Source organism: Mytilus edulis, chromosome 2 (genome assembly GCF_963676685.1).
Source record: "Mytilus edulis chromosome 2, xbMytEdul2.2, whole genome shotgun sequence".
NCBI classification, from domain to species: Eukaryota; Metazoa; Mollusca; class Bivalvia; order Mytilida; family Mytilidae; genus Mytilus; species Mytilus edulis.
Window position 1 is genome coordinate 76,547,595 of NC_092345.1, and position 24,457 is coordinate 76,572,051.

At 30.4% G+C, this 24,457-nt stretch overlaps 1 protein-coding gene across 3 annotated transcripts; it reads left to right on the forward strand.

Moving 5' to 3' along the window:
- The first annotated feature begins 961 nt into the window (after positions 1–961).
- On the forward strand, positions 962–24,095 carry LOC139513001 (endoplasmic reticulum mannosyl-oligosaccharide 1,2-alpha-mannosidase-like). 3 transcript variants are annotated; one of them, XM_071301043.1, is made up of 13 exons: positions 996–1,055; positions 9,847–9,868; positions 10,204–10,341; positions 11,209–11,460; positions 12,238–12,420; positions 13,094–13,172; positions 13,924–14,115; positions 14,692–14,840; positions 15,228–15,416; positions 18,212–18,399; positions 19,594–19,717; positions 20,174–20,368; positions 21,129–24,095. In XM_071301043.1, the coding sequence occupies exons 3-13, from the start codon at positions 10,249–10,251 to the stop codon at positions 21,459–21,461; spliced, it is 1,977 nt and encodes a 658-aa protein (XP_071157144.1). In that variant the 5' UTR covers positions 996–1,055; positions 9,847–9,868; positions 10,204–10,248; the 3' UTR covers positions 21,462–24,095. The 3 variants fall into 3 exon arrangements, with proteins under 3 accessions (XP_071157143.1, XP_071157145.1, XP_071157144.1); XM_071301042.1 differs by lacking the exon at positions 9,847–9,868 and having other exon boundaries at positions 962–1,055; positions 10,182–10,341; XM_071301044.1 differs by lacking the exons at positions 9,847–9,868; positions 12,238–12,420 and having other exon boundaries at positions 962–1,055; positions 10,182–10,341.
- Positions 24,096–24,457: the final 362 nt, after the last annotated feature.

Below are 24,457 nucleotides of genomic sequence, written 5' to 3' on the forward strand. Positions count from 1 at the left end.
GTCTATTACCACTGTTTGCGTACGGTCTGATAAGAAAGCCTGAATCCATTTTAGAGTGTTCCCTTGAATGCCATAGTATTTTAGTTTATAGAGTAGACGTTTGTGGGGAACTTTATCGAAGGCCTTGGCAAAATCCATAATAATGAGGTCTGTTTGTATATTTTTGCTGTTGTTGTTATGAAGTTCTTGTATAAATTGAATTAGTTGTGATTCACATGATCTTGATTTTCGGAAACCATGTTGGAGGTCGTAGAGTATGTTATTTGCCTCTAAATAGTTCATAATGTTAATTGTCACAATATGTTTCATTAATTTACAACAAATACAAGTGAGTGAAATTGGTCTATAATTTTCAGCCTTGTATCGTTCGCCCTTTTTAAATGCTGGTGCAACAATTGCATGTTTCCAGTCTTTTGGTGTTATTCCCGATTCCAGAGATTTGGTAATCTTATTCTAGATACCCCAGTGAGTTCTGGACCAGTGTTGTGTTCTTTATTTGTTTGTATTTTTACTATTGTATTAATAGTTTTTGAAGGAATTGGAGAAGATTTACATTTGATTGTCATAGGCGGATTAACGATGGAAGTTTATAACGACCTTCACTGGCTTTTGGAGGAAAATTTTGGTTGATTATATTGGGAATCACTAAAACATGACTGGAGACTCTTATAAAAAAAGTTCTGGATCCGCCACTGATTGTTAAACGAGTTATCTTTGTTTTATAAATTTAAGATTTTTTTTTATTATTCATTGTCATATTTAGTGCGTTGTGGTGTACTACACGTTTACTAAGTCTGTATTTTGGTACTTTGTAGTTTCTTCAACTGTCGTAAAATAAAATAAATTCAGAAATAATATTTTGAAACTTTATTACAATTGAGCAATCATAAATAATTGTATCGTTATACTGATATGAATAATATGTTTATTTTTATAAATTAAAAAAAATTGCAACCCCATTATTACGACATCATCTAATGACCATCGAAAACAAAACACGTACCACTTTGTCCTGAGTTCAATACCACTTTTTGACTTAATCTGAAATTGAATAGGTATAATTCATTTTAGGGTGATTAGTTAACAATTTTTAGATACACTTCCTAGTGGTAAATGTCATGGTTGTTTGACCATGGACCAAGGAACAGAGGAATACAAACTTTGCATGGGCTAACTTTTCAAAACACATTTTCTTTCTTTCTTTTTTGTAGATCTTTTTTACTATCTGGAGCACCACAGGTTATCTGTGTAATCAAAGTAACAGGTTTGATAAGATATAAAAACTTCTTTTGCATGTGCGGGCCTGCGTTTATATCTTCGCACTACACATGAATCTGACTCGGTTGGAACCGGGATAGTTCGCGCCCAATATACTTTTGCACCCTACATGTTTGCACCCAAGATCCGTTCGCACTCTACACGTTCGCGCCCAATTCTAATTCAAATTCCAGTTGAATAATTGGAAAATCATGATTGTTGTTTTTAATTACTTTCGTGTAAATACTGAATGTATTTATAGCTTGGTATGAGTAAAAGATTGAAGATTTTAAATGAAAAACACAATGCAAAAGATAATTGTTTTAACAGCTTGGTCCCTTTGATCTGAAACAATGAAACAATAAAATATAGCAATAAACTAACCAAAACATAATTAAGAGTTATTCAACACAAAATAAAACATTGACAGAATCCCACTTTATTTAGAAAAGAATATTATTTTTTTTTAACAATACACTGTCCAAAACATAATTAAGATTTATTCAACACAATAAAAAATGCTGTCTCACTTTATTTTGAGACAACGAAAACAATTATACTTATACATGTATAAGAATACTACTAGCCAAAACTTGATTTCAAAGTTATTAAACCCAAAACCAATTAAAATTGGGTGCGAACATGTAGGTTGCGAAAGTGAAAGGGGGGCAAACATGAGTGGGTGCAAACGGACCCGGATTCGACTCGGTTCACCTTAGGCTTAACCCTCTTGCTGCCAAAGGGACATTTATGGCTTCTACACACAAATCTTGTTGATTGTGTAGAACGTCAAAGGTCCATTATAATGTTACAATACTCAGGGGCACTGACAACGTCAAAATGCCACATCAAAAGGGCGATTTTGGTGGGAATGAAGCAAACTGAATAAAATGCTTTTAAAAATATACTTAAAACGGATGTCAAAAATGGGCTATTCCAGAAATATTCTGTCCCCCCCCCCCCTATGTAAGACATAAGATGTAAAAAAAAAAATTCCATGGAAATATTTTTCATCATTACCAAAATTTTCTGGAAATTGATACAGGATCATAAGCTTTTTAGTACTATAATACCAACTTTTTTAACGTGTTTACTAAAAGTTTTTACTAAAATAGTTTTTGTAAAAGTACACAGATGTTAACCGATGTACTTGTATTGCCATACGATATTTCAATCATTTTAAACCTGTTTCATCATGGAAGCACTGCCTTAAAAATGTTTATTTTCTTTCGAAATGGGGATGTTAAATTAGTAGTAGACCCAGTGGCAATCTCTTTTTTCTGGCATTCACCACAGATCTTTTACTTTGTAGGACTCATTGAACAATAGGTTTATTGTATATTGAATTTCAGACGTCCTTAATATTGCATGAAATATTTGCCACTGAATGTTGAGAAGAGAACAATTTATCAATTAACAGATTTAAAGATATTTCGTGTATGTCAATTACAGTGTGTACTTTATCATAGTAAATGAAATTGAATTATTATTGATTCAGGTTCACTTGTAGACAATAGAAATTCATTTTAGAGAATTTCTTTCCTCGTTTTTACTATGTTTTTTTTTATTCGTATTCTCTAAAATTTTGGACAATAAGTGGTCAACAAAATTATAATAAACATGATTAAAAAATAAGCAAAATAAATATGGATAATGATTTTTATATAAAAAATATTTCCTCGTCTACCGAAACAAGGATTGAAATCATGATAATTTTAATCTGACACGTTTGATACTTTGCAACAAGAAGTAGTTCATAGAATCAAAGAACAGCTGCTCAGAGATTTCATTTATTTTTATTAATTTGTACACGCTTTGTATTTATTTTCATTTTCATTGAGTGCTGTTGTTTTGCCGTTTATATAATGATTTGGGAGATTTTTTTACAGTATTTATACCAATTACCTAATAAAAAAAAAGAGAATAAATATTTTACTATTTTATAGGTGGTTAAGAATCATTTATGCATTTCACTTGACAAAGATAAAACAAAGTCGCCTTTAAAGCTACATGTAGTATAGCAATTGGTATATTATTTTCACTTTATTTTAAGACAAGGAAGATAAAAAAATATATTCCAAGGTTAAAAGTTGTATTTTTAAACAATCTTGTATCAAAAACATCGTTTATGACAATCTTAGAGCATATTTAACTTCCGTAAAATTACTTATACATCGTTTTCATAATTACGTCTACATTAACGCGGGAAAAATTATGGACGGAGGGAAAGTGCAGTTCTATAGAGAGGCACAAGTTTTGCAATGTCACAGATAAGAAACGTCAAGATGCTTTTGGCGCGACAAAGCAAGAAAAAAACTCGGCAGCAAGAGGGTTAATACCTGTTCGCCTAGGGTCCAATCGCTCAATTTTACTTTTAAGTACAAATGTAGTTGCATAAAGTTTAATATGAGGCAGGCCTTATTTATGAAAGGGGACAAAGTCAGTATGAATTTTTATTTATGTTTAATTCAAACATATATATTTGATCATATTCTATCCTCAAAATGTGATAACAAAGAAACAGAACTACCGTAACATTTCAGATTTTGGTCCTGTTGTTAGGGATTTTAGTTATGACATCATTTAAGTTATGACTTCAAATGTTAACATTAAATGCTATCATTAAGTTACGTTTTTTCATATCAGATCCATTTTTTTTCATATCAAAGATTTATTAAAAATAAAATTGTTATTTTGCTCCTTCCTTACAATGTATAAATTTTACTAGACTGATAAATCATACATATAAAAAAGAAGATGTGGTATGATTGCCAATGAGACAACTATCTACAAAAGACCAAAATGACACAGACATTAACAACTATAGGTCACTGTACGGCCTTCAACAATGAGCAAAACCCATACCGCATAGTGAGCTATAAAAGGCCCCGATAAGACAATGTAAAACAATTCAAACGAGAAAACTAACGGCCGTATTTATGTAAAAAAAATGAAAGAAAAAATACATTTTATTTTACTCAGTCTCATGTCATGACAAAAGAGAACAGAAGAAAGGCCGATTTATGCACAAATGCAGGAATTAAAAAGTCTGAAAATAAGACATGTAAGAAATTAACAGTTTTCAGTGCAATTAGTGCATGTAGATTGATATTTTTTCATATTTTTATATTGATTTTTCTACTGAAATTGGTGACTTTGTCCCCCATATTATTTGAACAGAATGTGTTAAAAGGACTAGGGGCTATAAGGGCCATTTTTGGCCCCACCACCAAATTTCATTTCATTTGTCATGTTGTAAGTCTAAACCATTGACCTTCTGAAAATAATTGAATTTTGGGTCTAGCTCGTTTATTCTGTTGCCTAGCAACCAATATAATGGCAAAGTTAAACTCATCAACTATGATTATTATACAGCTTTAATATATCTATATTTGAAATTGAACCTGTTTAGCATGTAGTGAACTTTACTCTTATACACTATTTAAATAATACATAATTAAATGCACATTTTTGCGAAATTCACTGTTGTTTCTCCCTAGCAACACATCTGTGCCCATGGCAACCACAATTTGTTTTCTATTTAATTTTAAATATGTTGCAACAGAAAGGCAATTTAAGATGCAAATTGAAAAAGTAACAAACTCCAAAGTAAATGTCAAGGGGAAAAGCAATATTGAAACATCAACAAACAAAACAAAACAACGGGTATTGATGGTATATATAGATTGTGCATCTAGTGCTGGGTGGGGTCTCACTTGTCAGCGACAAGAAAAATAATATAAGGATAAGAACACATATTTAACGCTATGAAATCTCATTAAAAATATTAATTATCTAAAATAAAAAGATACAGACACATGCTTTAAAGGGTGTTTTTAAATGTCGGTGTATTTCCATTACAGTGGTTATGTTTCAGGTAGGGGTTTGGGTTGGAGGGGGCACTTCTATTTACAAGGTGATAAGATGTGCCTTTGGAATAGTTGACCTTTTTAACCTTAAAATACGCGAAAAGTTAAGAAAACTATCAGATATATATGATAAAGACAATAAAGTTCCAATAACTTCTTTGACTGTCAACTTGTTTGGTGTTCCCCCTGTGTCTTTATCAGCCATTTTTTCTCTTTTGACACTTAAGTATTCCTCTTTTACATAGAACCACATGAAACCAAATCAATATAGAAATGGTAACTTTTTTCCTACGCAATATATGAAAAGGTGTATATTTTTATATATATACTATTTGTTTCATTGACTGTGACTTGCTTATCTTTCGCATTCACTAATCTTAGTGTCGTATGACTTGGTCTTTGATTATTATGACAATATTCATTATATATACGTCAAAATAGTTGAAAGCAAGAATGTGTCTTTAGTACATGGATGCCCAAATCGCAAGACTAACAAAGGCCAGAGAATCCTGATTTGGATTAGGCTCAAAAATCGGCAGGCTTAAACGTGTTATTTTGAGATCTCAAACCCCCTCTCCCTTTACCCTCAGCCAAAGTAGAAAAATATCAAACACACAACAATATGCACAGTAAAACTTAGTTCAAAAGAAGGTCGAGTCTGTTTTCAGATTAAATTACCTTGACCAAAAACTTAAACCTGAAGCGGGACACAAGGACGATCGGACAAACATACGCACGGACAAACGGACGCACAGACTAGAAAACATAATGCCCACAAATGGGCGTAACAACAAAACTGGGTCACATTTTTAAAATGACACTTTTATTTTTACACATGATTATAAAACTTTTCAAAACATAACCTTTAAAAAGGTAACAGACATGTAGGATGCTTACAGACTTCAGGCACTTGTTTCTATGCATGGGAAGGTTAACTATCCATAAATATATGCATGTATGGATATATAAATAGTTTACCTCATGCCGTTTCCTTTCTCTTACCATCAAATTTTATAGAACTTGTTCTCTATGCTCATTACCAACAAAGACACATCCAATTGGAATATAGGTAGTTTTATTTTCAAAATAAATTTCGTGTTTCTCGCCAATTATGTAAATTTAATAAAAATAATCTTTTAAATTTGTTCCCTCCTCCTTTTTCTAACATAAATCATGGATCCGACCCTAATACCAGAGAGAGAAGATTGCCCCATTCAAACACCAGATTTTGAATTGATAATTAGCAGAAACATAAGAAATGTACAGATTTTGTTATATTGAAAGTCTATCTAAAATTTTATAAATAAAAAAAAAATGTCCTCAAAGTTGTTATTAACTCCCTTACACATGTAGTTCATTGCTTTCGGAATTTTTTAAAGAAATTTGACTAGATATACTTACAGAAATAATATTAGGAATACACGTTACATTCATAAACAAAAAAATAAAGTTCCTTTGGCATAAGAATGTATAAACTAAACTTTGTCAGATGAATAGGTCCAATTTGGACGGCAAATTTCAGCTTTTTATTTCTCCGCTTGGCTATGAAAAATATAAAATAAACTATGGCACCAACCTTGTACCAAAAAGATTTTTTATCCGAAGTTTGATATGTATGAGCTGTCAAAATGATAAATTTTCTAATTGGTGCAAGCATGGTGCGCTGGTCAAAATTTTGAAAAACCATCCAAATTTCTGTATTTTTGCTGATTTTCCCAATTATGACGTCATTTACACCTACCATTGTGACGTCATTGAACCTTTTTATGTTAGATAAAATTATTTTTTTTGAATCATTGACTAATATTCTAATAATTTATGAAGAAAAATCTGCTCTGTTAGAATTTTTGTTATCTCGAAATCTGGGGCCATTTTAGGCCATTATAGCCCCATCTCCTTTAGTTGAAAAATGCATGATTAATTGTATTGCTTCAACCAGATAATTATTTTCCTTTGAACTGCATAGTGGAAACTGTAATACAATGTATTTATCTTTATTGATATTTCTTAATATACTAATAGTTCTAGTTATTCAATTTATGCAGTATAATAACATGTTTAATCCCTGCACATTCTGTATGTATTTGCCTGTCCCAAGTATTGAGCCTGTAATTCAGTGATTGTCGTTTATATTTGTTTTTTCATCATTTTTTTGGTACATTAATCAGGTTGTTGGTTTTCTAATTTGATTTGTTTTACATTTATTTATCATTTCAAGGCCTTTTATAGCTGACTATGTGGTAAGTGGTTTGCTCATTGTTGAAGGTGTATGGTACCTACAGTTGTTAATTTCTGTGTCATTTGGTCTCTTGTGAAGAGTTTTCTCATTTTGAATCATCACAAATCTTGTTTATATTATAAATTTTCATTTTCAACAATTTTTCTCTTATGGTTGGGGCCTGTTATCTAACTCCCACGTGAATAGATATTTTTCGTATCACACCGTACGGAGTGTGATATAAAAAAGTGATATCAAAATTACGTTAATTTGATTGGTTTATCTCGTAAATTTCCGATATTTTCATTGGCCGTTGATCAGGTCATTATTCACTGGAAAAGGTCATGCCGGGACTACTTTTTTTCTTGACAACTGATTGTTTACTTCCGGTTTTCTCGATTTTCGTCTGCTTTATCGTCTGCATTATCTAATATAAATCTTATCATGGACAAAGATATAAAGAAAGGAACCCGTGTACGGTTATGTAACGGAGCAAAGGGCATTATAACTGGCACAACTTCCAATTTCAATTTCCCTCTGTATGCGACAGTAAAACTACCGATGGACATCCGCAAAGCTTCAAATACAATACAGTTATCTCTATTCTAATGCAAAACAAGTTCATAATTAAATTTCAATCACAATTTCAGTGTAAAATCTTCATTAAAGAAAATTCCGCGAAAAGATGTTATCTTATTTGGTCCCTACACTACGTGACGTCATAGGTATGCTTCCGGTGTCATACATAAACACCGGACGTTTTCTGGCTTCTGTGCCGCTTCAGAATGTAATAAAATTTGATAAAAAGAAGATTTCAAGGCGCAACAAGTGAGTTATTTGTTAATTATTGTAGAAATAACGTGTCAATACACTTGTTACAGGCCCCAACCATAAGAGAAAGATCAGTACGTGTTGCAAAGAAAAACGGCCGTAGCAACGTGCAACTCGCAACAAATAGGCCACGCACATACAACTTTTTGCCATAAGAGAAATAGGTTTAACAACTTGTGAGAATTAGATATCGCTTGATATCAACTCTCGTTATTTAATTTCAATAATAATAAACTCGCCATAGGCTTGTTTATTATTATTGAAATTAAATAACTCGAGTTGATATCAATCGATATCTAATTCTCACTCGTTATGAAACCTATAAGTACATCATTGTTTTTACTTAAAATGAACTAATAAATCTTTTTTATGTTGTACTTCAATCTTGGGTTTTTTTTCTAAATTTTTTTTTTTTCATTGATTATATACAAGTAACATTGATTTTGTTGTTATTTCTGTTAACAGAGTACCAGCTGTACATATCCAGGTCCATGACAAGTAACATTGATTTTGTTGTTATTTCTGTTAACAGAGTACCAGCTGTACATATCCAGGTCCATGACAAGTAACATTGATTTTGTTGTTATTTCTGTTAACAGAGTACCAGCTGTACATATCCAGGTCCATGACAAGTAACATTGATTTTGTTGTTATTTCTGCTAACAGAGTTATAGCTGTACATATCCAGGTCCATGACAAGTAACATTGATTTTGTTGTTATTTCTGCTGACAGAGTTATAGCTGTACATATCCAGGTCCATGACAAGTAACATTGCTTTTGTTGTTATTTCTGTTAACAGAGTACCAGCTGTACATATCCAGGTCCATGACAAGTAACATTGATTTTGTTGTTATTTCTGTTAACAGAGTACCAGCTGTACATATCCAGGTCCATGACAAGTAACATTGATTTTGTTGTTATTTCTGTTAACAGAGTACCAGCTGTACATATCCAGGTCCATGACAAGTAACATTGATTTTGTTGTTATTTCTGCTAACAGAGTTATAGCTGTACATATCCAGGTCCATGACAAGTAACATTGATTTTGTTGTTATTTCTGTTAACAGAGTTATAGCTGTACATATCCAGGTCCATGACAAGTAACATTGATTTTGTTGTTATTTCTGTTAACAGAGTACCTGTTGTACATATCCAGGTCCATGACAAGTAACATTGATTTTGTTGTTATTTCTGTTAACAGAGTACCAGATGTACATATCCAGGTCCATGACAAGTAACATTGATTTTGTTGTTATTTCTGTTAACAGAGTACCAGTTGTACATATCCAGGTCCATGACAAGTAACATTGATTTTGTTGTTATTTCTGTTAACAGAGTACCAGCTGTACATATCCAGGTCCATGACAAGTAACATTGATTTTGTTGTTATTTCTGTTAACAGAGTACCAGCTGTACATATCCAGGTCCATGACAAGTAACATTGATTTTGTTGTTATTTCTGTAAACAGAGTACCAGCTGTACATATCCAGGTCCATGACAAGTAACATTGATTTTGTTGTTATTTCTGCTAACAGAGTTATAGCTGTACATATCCAGGTCCATGACAAGTAACATTGATTTTGTTGTTATTTCTGCTAACAGAGTTATAGCTGTACATATCCAGGTCCATGACAAGTAACATTGATTTTGTTGTTATTTCTGTTAACAGAGTACCAGCTGTACATATCCAGGTCCATGACAAGTAACATTGATTTTGTTGTTATTTCTGCTAACAGAGTTATAGCTGTACATATCCACGTCCATGACAAGTAACATTGATTTTGTTGTTATTTCTGTTAACAGAGTACCAGTTGTACATATCCAGGTCCATGACAAGTAACATTGATTTTGTTGTTATTTCTGTTAACAGAGTACCATCTGTACATATCCAGGTCCATGACAAGTAACATTGATTTTGTTGTTATTTCTGCTAACAGAGTTATAGCTGTACATATCCAGGTCCATGACAAGTAACATTGATTTTGTTGTTATTTCTGTTAACAGAGTACCAGTTGTACATATCCAGGTCCATGACAAGTAATGTGGAGATAACATTTACCCAGAGAAGGAAATGATAGGTAACAAGAATGAAGGTTTATCAATAACACTTGGATTTCCTGATGGAGATGACTATGACAATAAAAAGAAACAGTCAGTTTACAGGGTAACAACGTGTTTTTAATCAAGCAATTATAGCGAAAATAGTACTCACATATGTTAATGTTTTTCTTTGTCAGTAGACTATAATAGAATAAAAGGAAATGGTGTATCCATCGATGACACGAAGCTAGTACATGCACAGCCAAAATACAAAACAAAGAAACAGTGTAAAAATTGTCAGAAAAATCTGTATTGAAGTTCTTTTCTTCTGATAGTTTAAACCTTTTTTAGCATTATTGGTTTTTATTTGCAAAGAACAATAGATTGTAGAAACTAACAATTGCAAAAATGTCCTGCATGACCATCTAAAAGTAAGACAATGTTACCAAAACTGTCACCTCTTTATAGAAGTTATTTCACTTAAAAATAATGATTTTTATCCATGTATTGCATCTATATACTAAAGTTAATTGAGAGAATGTGCATTAAGAAAATTTAGCACAGGAAAAAAATCTTCTGATTAGCATGATAAGTCAAAACTTTTGAAAGAACAAAAATATCAGAAAAATAGTAAAGATACAAAACTATTACAACATTTTTAACTTCAATATTCAATGAAATGAATAGGATACATAATAATGCAATGCATGGAAAGTGTGGAGATAGAACAGTGTAACTCTGACAATAATTCATATCATAACTTAGAAATCTGATATTATAGTTCAAGTTCTATATAGAAATAAATCATGACACCTTAATCTAAAATAAACAGATATTTTTTATATTTATCAAAAGAACCTATTATAATTGTTAACTTTTTAGACATTGTTACTTGGATGAAGAGTTGTCTCATTTTGGCACTCATTCCACATCTTTTTTATTTAGACAGATCACTATAGACCTACTTGACCACATTTTATATTTTTTTTAGATCTGGAAGAGATTATCCAGTTTACAGAGAAGTTTGATATTCCTTGTCCTCCTTCTTTGTGGAATATCAGCTATTTATATATTTCCAAACCTGCGTCAGTCTCACACTACTAGCACAGATCAGATTGACACTGCCATACGTGATGAAAAAGATTCAATTCAGAAACTGGTGATTGAAAAAGACAAAGAAAAGGCTGATTTTATTGCTAGTCTGAAAAGGAAACATGCTAAACATCAGATTGATGATCTCATGGTAAACCTTTTCATTTGAGAATTATTTTTCGGTAGAAATGTTTTGACTGTTACTCAAAACAGGCTGTAATAATGAATAGAACTGGAGTTCTATCTATTTTTTTTTTATTTTAGTAAAAAAAAGAAATTAACAGGGCTCAACAAGGCAACATAGGAGCGGGACTTGCAAAAAGTATATTCTTTATTTCTTTTTTGTAGCTACATAGGGGGAGTGTAATATGACTTTGTCACTGATTTATAACTACATCTCCTTTTATTCATATATGAATATCTGTATAATTGAATTAACACATGTTTGACTAAGAAGAGTTCAATAACTTGAATACAAACATGCATCTAAAATATGGAGATGCGGTATAATTACCAGTGGGACAACTATCCACCAGAGACCAAATCATATACATGAAGATGTAAGCAACTATACTTCTCTGTGTAAACAGTTTGACAACATAGGGAGGATAGTAACTCTTGTGAAAGTAATCCCAGGGAAATGTGATTCTAATATATGACCTATTTCAAGTATTGCTTGTAATTAAACTAAGTATACAGTATGATAATCCTGAGGGTCATATAATGATTCCGTCAAAGGAATTTGCAGCTCTACGTTTATGAAAAAGTTTAGTTTGATATAATTACTTTTAGTAGTGAAAATTCTATGGGTTTTTGTTCTGTGAAAAATTGTTTCCCCTTAATGGTACATGTTTAACATATGAAATGAATGAAAAGGTCATTTTGTGCAAGCTTAGTAGGTGCATGTGTTTATTCAACTTTTTTATAGAAAAAAGTGAAAAATCAAAATGGTAATGTAGCACCTCCAGTAAAAGCTAGGGGTCATGGAGAGGATAATGTCTTATTACCACCTGATGATCAAAAGGAACAAGCCTTAAGTAATGATGCCAGGCTAGATCATGGCAATGAGGACGAGGATAGTGATAAAGATGACAATGTAGATGGTCAGCTTGTAAGTTGTCAGAAATATTATTGGTCAATACTAAAGTAGATAGGCATCACGTAAGTTGTCTCAAATATTAGTTCTCAATACTAGGATAGACAGACCGCTTGTAAGTTGTCTCAAATAGTAATGCTCAATATTAAGGTAAATGGACAGCCCGTAAGTTGTCTCAAATAGTAATGCTTAATACTAGAGTAGATGGACAGCTTGTAAGTTGTCTTAAATATTACTGCTTAATACCAAAGTAGATGGGCACCTTGTAAGTTGTCTCAAATAATAATGCTCAATACTAGAGTAGACAGACAGCTCGTAAGTTGTCTCAAATAGTAATGCTCAATACTAGGATAGTGGGACAGCTCGTAAAATGTCTCAAATATTAAAACTCAATACTAGGGTAGAGGAACGGCTGGTTATTTGTCTCAAATAGTAATGCTCAATACTAGAGTAGATGGACAGCTTGTAAGTTGTCTTAAATATTATTACTCAATACTAGGGTAGACAGACCTCTTGTATGTTGTCTTAAATATTATTGCTCAATACCAAAGTAGATGGGCAGCTTGTAAGCTGTCAGAAATATTATTGCTCAATACATATAGAATAATAGCATTTTTGGTTTTGATACTGACTTGTTTTCTAATGGTTGTCTAGGTATTAATTGTATTTGCAATAAATGTTGTTTCAGAACCATCCACTCAAAACTGTTGATAATGATTTCAAAGTAGAGCAGAAAGAAAATTCAGCTGTGTATGATTATTTTAGTCGTAAGTTTTAAAAATGATAATGATAATAATATTAATGATGATTTAATAGATTGTGTAAAGACTCCAAATTATTAACTATTATTGTGATGTCAAGGCAAATGTTGGTGTTTTATTTGATGCTAGTGAAACAACATACAGTGAAACCAGTTTTGAGAGACCAGCATAGGGAGCACACAAAAGTGGTCTCAATATACCAGTGGTCTTTAAATACAGGTTCAGTCTATATGAAATGCACTACAGAGGGACCTACAATTAATGGTCGTATAACACAGGCTTTTGCTTAATTCAGGTTTGACTGTATTATATATACAACTTTTTGTTTCTATTACAGAAGTATATAGATTATTCATAATGAATAAATAGCACTAATCATTAATTGAGATAGATAAAACTCTCTTCTAATAAAGGGAATTGATGACTGTAGTTTTTAGCTTCAAATTACTGTAGCAAAATGAACAGAATAGAATATATTCCTTTTTACAGCTTTACAGCACGGTAACCAATGAGCAGAATTAATAGAATTTAACTTGAGAATTTTCAAGTTTTCTGTTACCAAAGTTTAATACATGTACCTGTATTTCTTTGAATATTTGAAGTTATTCTCAAATGGTTAGTTCTTCTTTGAAGTTGTACTAAAAGTTTGAAGTAAAATATATAATGTCATTTAATCACATATTTAATTGTATTTTTAGGAAAACTGATGAATTGAAAATTTGCATTGGTTATAAGTTATAAGCATGTTGTTTTACAGCTTACAGAAAACATAGCTCTAGGCAGACTGCTGTAATAGATGCTTTCAAAATGTCTTGGTCAGCCTATAAGAAGTATGCATGGGGTCATGATGAATTCCATCCAATCAGTAAAACCCATTCTGAATGGTTCCAGCTTGGTCTGACCATTGTTGATGGCATTGATACAGCTATTATTATGGGACTCAAGACAGGTTGTTCATATTTAGTTATTTATTGATTATGTATAATGTTATAATTACTAGATGTATGTCATTCCAGCTTTAGAATTTGTTTCACATTCTTAAAACATAAAATGAAGAAGAAAAAAACTGTTGATAACAAATATTCAATATGAAACTTTTTATTTTATACTAATTTGATACCAAGAATAACCCATACCAGTGACATGTTTGTAAATACTTATAAATAGAAAGAGACCCCTCTGATTGCCACTGCCTTAGAGATCTTAAGATTTAATCATTAATCCCCATAGATTTGAAGAAAAGTGCTCAAAACATAATGGATTAAAGGTGATGTCAAATAACAATAACATATGATTAAACTGATCCCTTATTATTGGTAGATATTGTTGTACTTGAAAAAAATTTATAGAGTTTCATTATGTACTAAAAATTAACAGTACACCGCAAATTCAAAACAGCATTAATATAGATTCAGAAAAATGAATGAAACAAATACTATAAAGGTTCCTGGTTTACTGTAAAAAGTTTTTATTTCATTTTATATTGTAAACTTTTTCCCAATTTTTAAGAAGATTTTATCCACAGAATATGAAGATGCTAGAACCTGGATACAAAATGACCTGGTTTTCACACATGATAGAGATGTGAATCTTTTTGAGACAACAATAAGGATCCTAGGTGGTTTACTGAGTGCCTTCCACCTGACAAAGGATAATGTGTTTAAAGAAAAAGCAGTAAGTAAATTCAAAATAAACAAACTCAAAATTTTAATGTAAATTTTGTCTCATCTAGGAGTGTGAAAAAACAACACTTTGCTCATTGTTGAAGGCTGTATGGTGACCTATAATTGTTATTTCTGTGTCATTTTGGTCTCTTGTGGACATTTATCTCATTGGCAATAATACCACATCTTCTTTTTTTTATACTTACTTCTAACTTTTACATAGTTTACAAGTATAAGTTTGTTTGAAAATTACCATTTTAATTCCAACAATTTCATTATCATGATTATACTGTCAAAATTACAAAATGCGAGACACATCTCATTGTCAATGTATTCATATAAACCTTGTGCTTGATATCTTTACTTGCATTTTGGCCATGTATTATAATATTTTCAGACTGATATAGGAAACAGAATGCTTCCCTGTTTTAACTCTCCGTCAAAAGTTCCTTATTCTGACATCAATCTTCTGACAGGAAAAGCTCATGCCCCACGGTGGGGACCGGACAGCAGTACTTCAGAAGTTACAACAATACAGCTGGAATTTCGTGATTTAAGTCGTATTACTGGAGACAAAAAATATGAGGTAATCTTCAAAAATATAAGTTTATAGGTGAACTTTAGTAAGTTGACACACTTGTGCAAAAAGTTGTCCCACTGGTCTGATCATGGGATTTTTGGACGAAACTTTATGTTGTACCGTTCAGAAATATATATTCTAAAATGTTGCATTTCACATTTTCTTTGTTCTGTATTTTTTGAGACATGCCAATAAAAAGTTAAAGTAGCAAAAATAAAGTAATAAAATATGTGTAAAAACAAAGCTTCCCCACAATGCAATGGAAAAAAGTAGTTAATTAAGGAATTATTGAGAGTTTTAAATTAATATGAATAATGTGACTGAATGAGCATCACAATAATATGAACTTGCATTCTGATAAATGATGCATGTAAATATATCTGTATGCAGTTTTCCTGAAATCGTAATAGTTAGCATGCAGTTATGTCATTCTTTAAAAAGTGCAATTATAAATGCACCCAATAAATTCTGATTTTGCTATTGATACAAATTCGAAAAATATAGTTTACAACATTTATAGAAATTCAAACACTATCTCAAACGAAAAAAAGATTGTTAAGACCAATGATTAATAATTACAATATATGATCAGATCACCAGGATACTCAATACTGGTTTGATCTTGTGCAAATTAAAGTTGTCTCCCCTTGATTGATAGATGAGTTGAACTTGTTTTAAACCACTGTCCTGTCAGTTTCAAGACAACATGAGTTGACTATTTGTATTAAGTAAAAGGAGTAGGTCCGGTAAGGACCAATTTTGGCCTCAAATTTCAGGTTCATCTGGCGAAAGATTTTGACCACTTTTTAAACACTTAAGTGTCTATTTCATTTGAATCAATTAGTTTATGTGAAAGATTTTAACTGATTTAGTCTTTAAAAACGATCCGATTCAAGCTCAAATGTGAAAAATCTACCAAATATGCCGAAAAATGTCAATTTTCAGATGGTTTTTGTCAAAAACGAAAGTGGCCGCATCCGTGTTCATCCTCAACCTTTATATATGTTATGTATTATCATAAAATACAACTTACATTTTAATATTAAGGATGAACACGAATGCAGCCACTTTCGTTTTACACGAAAACCGTCCAAAATTTAACTAAAATGCTAGAATTGTGAAGATTTCAGTAATTTAGCATGACTTTATGGTGCTAGTACCCGATATATGTGCATTGTATTGTCAAAAACAGCTCATATTTATGTAGCAGAAGCATTCTACTGTCCAATGAATAACTAAAAGTTAACATTTTAACAATTTTGTAAAACTGCTATATTTTGGGGCCAAAAAGGGGTCTTACTGGACCTACTCCTTTAAAAACATATCTCTTATAATGCCTTATTCATAGTTAAGGAAGAACAGGCTTAGATTATAAAATAGCAGAACTGAATCAGTTTAAATCATTAACTGAATATGCAAATTTTTTGAGATAGGAATGCAATTTAATTATAACATATATAAAAAATTATAAATAAATAATAAAATAAATAAATAATTATTTTATTATAGTGTCACATATTTGATCAGACAATATATATATATACAACACTTCATAATACAAACAGAGATCAAATATCCAGCCTTAGAATAGACTTATAAATGAGACACTTAAAACACATCAGACAACTGTACATTTATATAAAAAAATAAAATGAGCATTTCTTTATAAAATTCAAAAATAATTACTGGTTTATCACATTAAATAAACTGCTTTTAAAATATTTACTAGTAAAAGTATCAATTAATATTAGATGGACTATATTAATAAAGAGATTACAGATTAAAAACATAAGCAATGTTTAAAAGGTTTTGCCAAAAACCGGATACACTTCTTTAAATAAAAACTAACAAAAAGAAAAAGAAAAAAAAAAATATTTCTAGGGAAACAAAAATAATTTAAATGTGATGATATAAAATAAATGATCTAGCTAAAAATAAAAAATATTCAATAGTTGTTAATTCAGACATGATTCAATCCAACTTAGCAATGTAATGGGAGATAACTCAAGATAATTCAATTTTATAAAGAATGTTTAATTAACATATTTTGATTTGTAGCAAGAAAGCAAGTCCTGTGACCTCGATTTTTCTTTCATTTTCATAAAGCAATCTTTTAGAGTTTTAATTTATAGTTCTAGGGTTAGGTATTATTTTACTTCACAAAATATTTATTTTTTTATGAATATATGAATATACTATACAAATTTTGCACATCCTGTGGCTTGAAAAAATAGCTTGTTGGCGCATAATTTTCATTACATTTTTGATAGAAGTATGTTATTAAGTACATTTTTGACTAAGTATTTGAAATTTCTGTTATTTTCTTATTTGTCCTACTTTAATGCTTAAATCAATAGAAAGATATGAATATGGTATTACATGTATAACTAATTTTATGCAAATGTATTTGATTTTTGTACAAAACTTTATGAAAAGTCTTGAATATCACATCACAGTACACACATGCAGACATACATAACAACTGAATTATTTATTTATGAAAGGATCAGACTACAATAAAATTATTTGATCTGTGTATCAGTTCATGACTGTCCAGGTGGCATGGCTAACCTTAAGTGATCTCAATTCTTTTAACAAGATGTTAAAGAATTTTTTATTGTTGAAAACTGACCCTTTTTCCTTTACCCTTAGTTAAATCCAAGAAAACAACGATTTATTTATGAGATCTGTTCATGTATAACCATTCTGATACATTGTATATCAGTCATCATGGTACAATTTATTGATAACATTGTGAATAAATATTACCCTTAGGACTATACTTGTTCTATATGTTGTAGAAAGCTGTTGATACAGTATCAAATCATATCCATAATTTACCTAAGAAGAACGGGTTGGTTCCAATATTCATAAATGCAAACACAGGTCATTTTCGTAACTCGGCAACAATAACTCTTGGCGCCAGAGGAGACAGTTATTATGAATATCTACTAAAGCAGTGGCTTCAGACTGGGAAAACAAACAGCATGTATGTATAAATTAATTCTTTACTCTCAATGATTCAAATTCATTTTAAAGTTTGTAACTTTCTATTAAATACAAGTGTTTTTAAAATAAATGGAATACAATATGACAAAAAAATTATAAACATATGGCTGTAAAATTGTCTTGGTATACAATGTGAGACATCTTCTCATTATTTGAGGAAGTTCAAGGTTTGATTTATTGTATAGGTAAGCATTCAGGCAAATAATGTCAGTTGGAATTACTTTTGATGGCTTTTTATTCTCCAAAGACAAAATGTCAGGAGGCATATAGTTTTATCTATGTTCTTCCATTCCTCCAACTTATGACACATAATTTGTCCAGCTACCTCCTCCTGTTTTAAGCTTATTTTTGATATTAAACAAAATGTTTGTACTGATAGGAACTTAAGTTTGCCTCAACCAATGTTATAAAACTTATATTCAAGGCTTTATACCACAAAACACAGATCAAATTGGGTGGCATCACTTTTAATTTACTGTTCTTGAGTAATGTACTTTTCTAAATCGGAAAATTGTTAAATCTGTCTTTCTGTTCTCTAACTTAAGTGTTCCTCAACCAAATGTTATCAAATTTATACACAATGCTTAAAATCACAAAATGATCTTAACTATGTTAATCCTGCATCTGTATGTGGAAGTTGACTCATGCAAAGCTACAAGTTTGGGCATCTGTGGCCGAACTAGACACATTCTCCATTTATTTTCATATTATAGTTGCAACTCTTCAACAAAATTATGGTTATTCCTGTTCTAATGCATAACAAAAAGAAATTGTACATAAAAGCTTGTAAAAATGTATAAACTTAGGATAAATTAAAATTCTGTATGAATGATTTTGGCACATTAACATTATGGCAAAACATGGTGTAATACAAACAAAAACTTTCAAATGCAAGGTTGTTTCTTTACCTGCAAGGTTGTTTCTTTACCTGCATGGTTCAGATGTAAATAAAGTCTCATTAGAAATAGGCATATTTGAAGAAGGTTATTTTTATTTTAGATAATGTTATAATGATCTAACATTTGAAAATTCAAGCATTTCAAAATGTCAATTGTGGTTTCGACTATCAATTTTAGACAATGAAAAAAGTCGCATTAGAATACTAGATCAACCCATTCCAGTGTCAATTTTGAAGTACTGTGGAATATTTGAATGACGATCCTTTATATTGTAGGTACAAAGATGACTATAAAGAAGCTGTAGATGGTATGAGGTCACAGCTAGTCAGACAATCTGAACCAAATAAACTTACTTATATAGGTGAACTGTTAGGAGGCAGGTCATTTAGTCCTAAAATGGTAAGTGGTGGAATGTTTATACTGATTATTTAGAAACACAAATTTTAATAATTAGTAGCCGGTATATATAATGTACATATATTTGTATTTTTAATATAATGTTATTATCTTATTACATAAATAATGTCTCTATTTGAAAATTTAACAGGATGTTACAAAAGTTCTGAAAATTTATAGCTGTATGTTTGAAATTACATTGTGTATACCCAGGTACTCATTTAGTTAAAAAGCACTGTAATTAAAAACTACAATGATAATTTGAACAATACATGACAGTGTAAAAGAGGTAAAACATAATTTTAAATTAACAGACTCTTCACTACAGAACTTCTTTCTGGAGAAATTTTATTTTGAATATATGTAGCAATTAAGTAATTTATATTACACGTGCAATTGTATAAAAGCTCTAAAAATACCTTAAGTAGTGTTAATGTAAAAGATAAATTATAATTTCAGGATCATTTAGTGTGTTTCTTGCCAGGAACACTTGCCTTAGGATATATAAATGGAATGCCTGAAGAACACATGGATCTTGCTAAAGAGATGATGAGAACATGTTATGAAATGTATAATAAAATGCCAACAAAACTAAGTCCTGAAATTGTATTTTTCAATCAGGCCAAGAAGAGTAAAGATGACTTATTTGTAAAGGTAACTTTTTAATGGAATAGAGAATTGCTTTAACATAACTTTTAATGATCAAATTTATGTAAATGTATTGGTATTATGATGGTAGAAATTTTCTAAGTGTTATTTTGCTAGCATTCCTAATTGTGCATTACTAAAAGTCTAACGGTTCCAAGTAGCCAATATCATTCAAATAGCATCTATGCATCACATTGACTAAGTTTTCTTTTTAAAGATGGTGTATGGAATGGCTTTTCCAACTAATATATACATAATTGCTATAATTACTTACATTCACTTTCTTTGTACTTTGTTTGATAGTTGTCTCATTGGCAAACATACCACATCTTGTTTTATATAGAATGAATTTAAACACCTATTTATTCCTATTCTCAACCAAAATGAGCAGGGTTTGTCAGTTCACATTTTAACCAAGCCAAAACTTCTGGAAAATAAACAAGTAGTATTAAAGTATTAAACCCATATTTCAATCATAATTATTTGAGAAGGAATTAAGAAAATCAACAATTTTCTGTTGATAAAAAAAAATTATATTCTTTTTCCATTCTTTACTCTGTTTAATATGCAATATTTTAACTTGATGTCTTTGTAAAGATTTGTCAAAAACTTCATGAATATAGATATAAGAAGATGTGGTATGAGTGCCAATGAGACAACTCTCCATTCATGAAATGCAGGAAATATTTGCCATTGGACGTAAAGTTTCATACAAAAATATGATTTCTTTTTAATTTTTAACAGCTGTAATTTCATTTCTTTTCAGCCTGCTGATTCTCACAACCTGCTGCGACCTGAAACAGTTGAAAGTTTGTTTTATCTTCATCGAATAACTGGTGATAAAATCTACCAAGACTGGGGATGGCAAATTTTCCAGGCATTCATGAAATATACCAAAGTTGAAGGGGCTGGTTTCTCTTCAATAAATAATGTCAGAAGTATAGGAAATCCAGGATTCAGAGACAAACTAGAAAGTTTCTTCTTAGCTGAGACATTGAAATACTTCTATTTACTGTTTGAAGATAGCATTGATTATTTATCGCTTGATAAATATGTCTTTAACACAGAAGGACATGCATTACCTATTTATTCTCAGTGATTATGGGAAATATTTTCAGATGATTTTATTTATAAAATATGCTCTTTTAAGATTATAATGCCAGTGTGCAATACTTTTTCACTTTTTAGATTTAAAGAAAAAAAAAGGGGATCCATTTATCTTAATCATAGTTTTTTCACTGTTGAATACAATATGCATATATATTTAGCAAAACATTATATATGGTCTTAGCATTCCATACTTTTTTTTGCCAACATTTATTGTGAATGCTTTTTGCCAAAGTATGGAAAGCCAAAGATATGTTTCCAAAAATTTAAAGGGAGCAAAAGAAGTATTAAAAAATATTGGAATGGCCTAAAAAGAGTAGCCTAGCCAGTTTTAAGGTTAACCTTGCCTAAAGGAGTTTGAACCTTAGTTTTGTTGAGTTAACAAAATTAATTTATCAAATGTATGTACGGGTAACAAATTAAGTCATTATGAAACAAACAAATATAATTTGTCTTTAGATTCTATTTCTAGTTTTTGAAGATAAGCTCCAAGGTTTGTAATACTTCAGAAGGGTGTACACAATTTGTTTAGATATGTCAAAAAAAATAATCATAGACTGTCTATAAATGTAAATTTTAAAGAACTAAGTTCTATCAGTAAATTACTTAAAAATTATATATATATAAAAAAAAGACTCTTTTAAAAGTCAAATATTGAGAAATGAAAATAAATATATTAAAAATTTTGCTTTTGGTACTGTCTTTTTGTCATAAACAAGTTTAAATTTTATAAAATTTCATGAAAGTTTGACAATATTATTGATAACTGAAAACTTGAACAACAGACTGAACTTAAATATTGACGATGCTGGCGGAAATGCTGCTGCCGCCAACAGAATCTGGGAATGCTATGTCTCGCTTTTGAAACAGACTGCAGACTGAACATAAAGGATGAAGATATTCATACTTAATGTCTCAGAATTACTTGCTATTTAAAAACTATCAATCATATTTAGAATTTGGTTTCTGTGATCTACTTATTTTGCTGTATTTAATTTTATATATAAAATAATGTACACTAATATAGACAGTGTGATTGTGAAACATGCTAAAACATGTTTATAAATGCTGTATAACAGTGTAAAAAACTGTGCATACAAATTTAAATTTTAAATTTCTGTTTGAAATTCATGTACAACTGCATGTATGCAAATATGGATTTCTCTGTATTAAAATACATAACAGTGCATGTAAAAGCAAGTTAAAGTGTGAATGTTAATGCACATTTGTATACTTGTGTTTGACAGCTACATTGTGTATGTTCCATTAAGTGCTATATGTACAGTGTGTTTCAGCAATTCTATGAAATGTGTGTAAGACAAAGTGTATATAAAAGCAAGTTTGTAGTGTATAAATAGATATAGGAGAAACATACAGGGATTGACAGATTTGGTGCACAATGTCAATTATTTCAAATTAACTGCACTGGTATTAAAATTGTTTTCATTCCAGTAAAATACAATATGATCTATTAAGTTATGTATTATTTTTATATATGGGTTATTTCCTGAATGTTTTGGATCTATAAAGACCTACTTTTAACTTTAAACGTGATTTAGCACATAGAAATATGATCAGAGTGACCGTCAAGTACAAAGCAGGATTTATATTCATAAATCTCATTACAATATTGCCATCTTGACGTTCATGTTATATAAACCACTGCGCTTTACCACATATTCATCTTAACCACCACCATGAACATTTCTCAGAATCTGTTTTACTAAAGAAAAATGAATTCTTGTATTAGATTTGTTTAATAGAACAATGAACACTTGTATTAGATTTGTTTAATAATCAGGATTTGGCAAATTCCTAGAGAAAATAATTGCTTTCATCATTTTTGCCAAATTGAGTTAAATTAGTTAGCTCAGCTCATGTAAAACTTCATTGTCTTATATGTATGCTTTGTCTTTATTTATATGGTTGCAGGTTTAGTCAAATAAATTATTTTTAAACAGTGTTGTTATCTATTCTACTTAATAAGTTGTACCTATTCAACTTGTTGATAATTGTTTTTTACAGTTCTTATGTACATGAGAAAAATGTTAATTATAGTTGTATATATTAAAATTTAAACAAATGTTTTTTCAACTTTATTGTGACCCATTGAATCAAACTTTTAAGGTTTTGGTTTATATAGCACATTGTTGAAGTGTTTTTTTTTGCAAGAGTATGAATGTCTGATGTTATATTCAAATTATATCAATATAGCCACTAAAATAATTGAATTAAATTTTATTGCTTATAATAATGTGTGAAGTTTTTAGATTATCTATCTTGTATTCTAGTTGTTGTTTTGACCTTGTCTCACCTTGACAAAGTTTGGGAGGCAAAACTTGGGCATTTGTAAACAAAGAACTGATTTTTTTTTAATTTTTCATCCCTTTTTTTTATTTTTTGTAAAAGCAAAACATAAACATCTATTTTTTATTTATTACAAATGGTAAGTGCCTGATTTGAAAATAAGATGGAGATTTTTTTTGGTAATTTTTTTATTAGAAATTGGGTCAATTATTGGGAGAAAGGTTGATTGAATTTGTTCATGTGATCAGGTAATTTTATAATCACACATGTTGTTTTTGTTTACTTTAAAAGCAATGAATAAAATTGATGAGTTTATTAATATTTTGTTGAGTTTTTTATACGACTGCAAAAAATTTTGCTGTTGTATATTAGTATCACGTTGGTGGCGGCGGTTTCCGAAGACGGATGGTTTCTGGATATTACTTTAGTATAAGTATATAGAAATCAATAATATTTTAACACAATGTTAACAACCACAAAAGAAAGGTTGGATTGATTTTGGGGGTTATGGTCCCAACGGTTTAGGAATTAGGGGCCCAAAACAAGAATTTATCTAGTTTCGGGACAATAAGTTGTGTATAAGTATTTCAATTACTCTGAAATTGTAACACAATGTTCATACCATTAAGTAGAAGGTTGGGATTTATTTTAAGGGTTATGGGGCAAACAGTCTAGGAGTTA

What these genes read in the sequence shown, in the direction of transcription:
- LOC139513001 (XM_071301042.1), top strand. Translation starts at nt 10,249, where the DNA reads ATGATAGGTAACAAGAATGAAGGTTTATCAATAACACTTGGATTTCCT. An exon ending in AGAAACAGTCAGTTTACAGG is followed by an intron (nt 10,342 to 11,208) that starts GTAACAACGTGT and finishes TATTTTTTTTAG; the next exon opens with ATCTGGAAGAGATTATCCAG. An exon ending in CTGGAGACAAAAAATATGAG is followed by an intron (nt 15,417 to 18,211) that starts GTAATCTTCAAA and finishes TATATGTTGTAG; the next exon opens with AAAGCTGTTGATACAGTATC.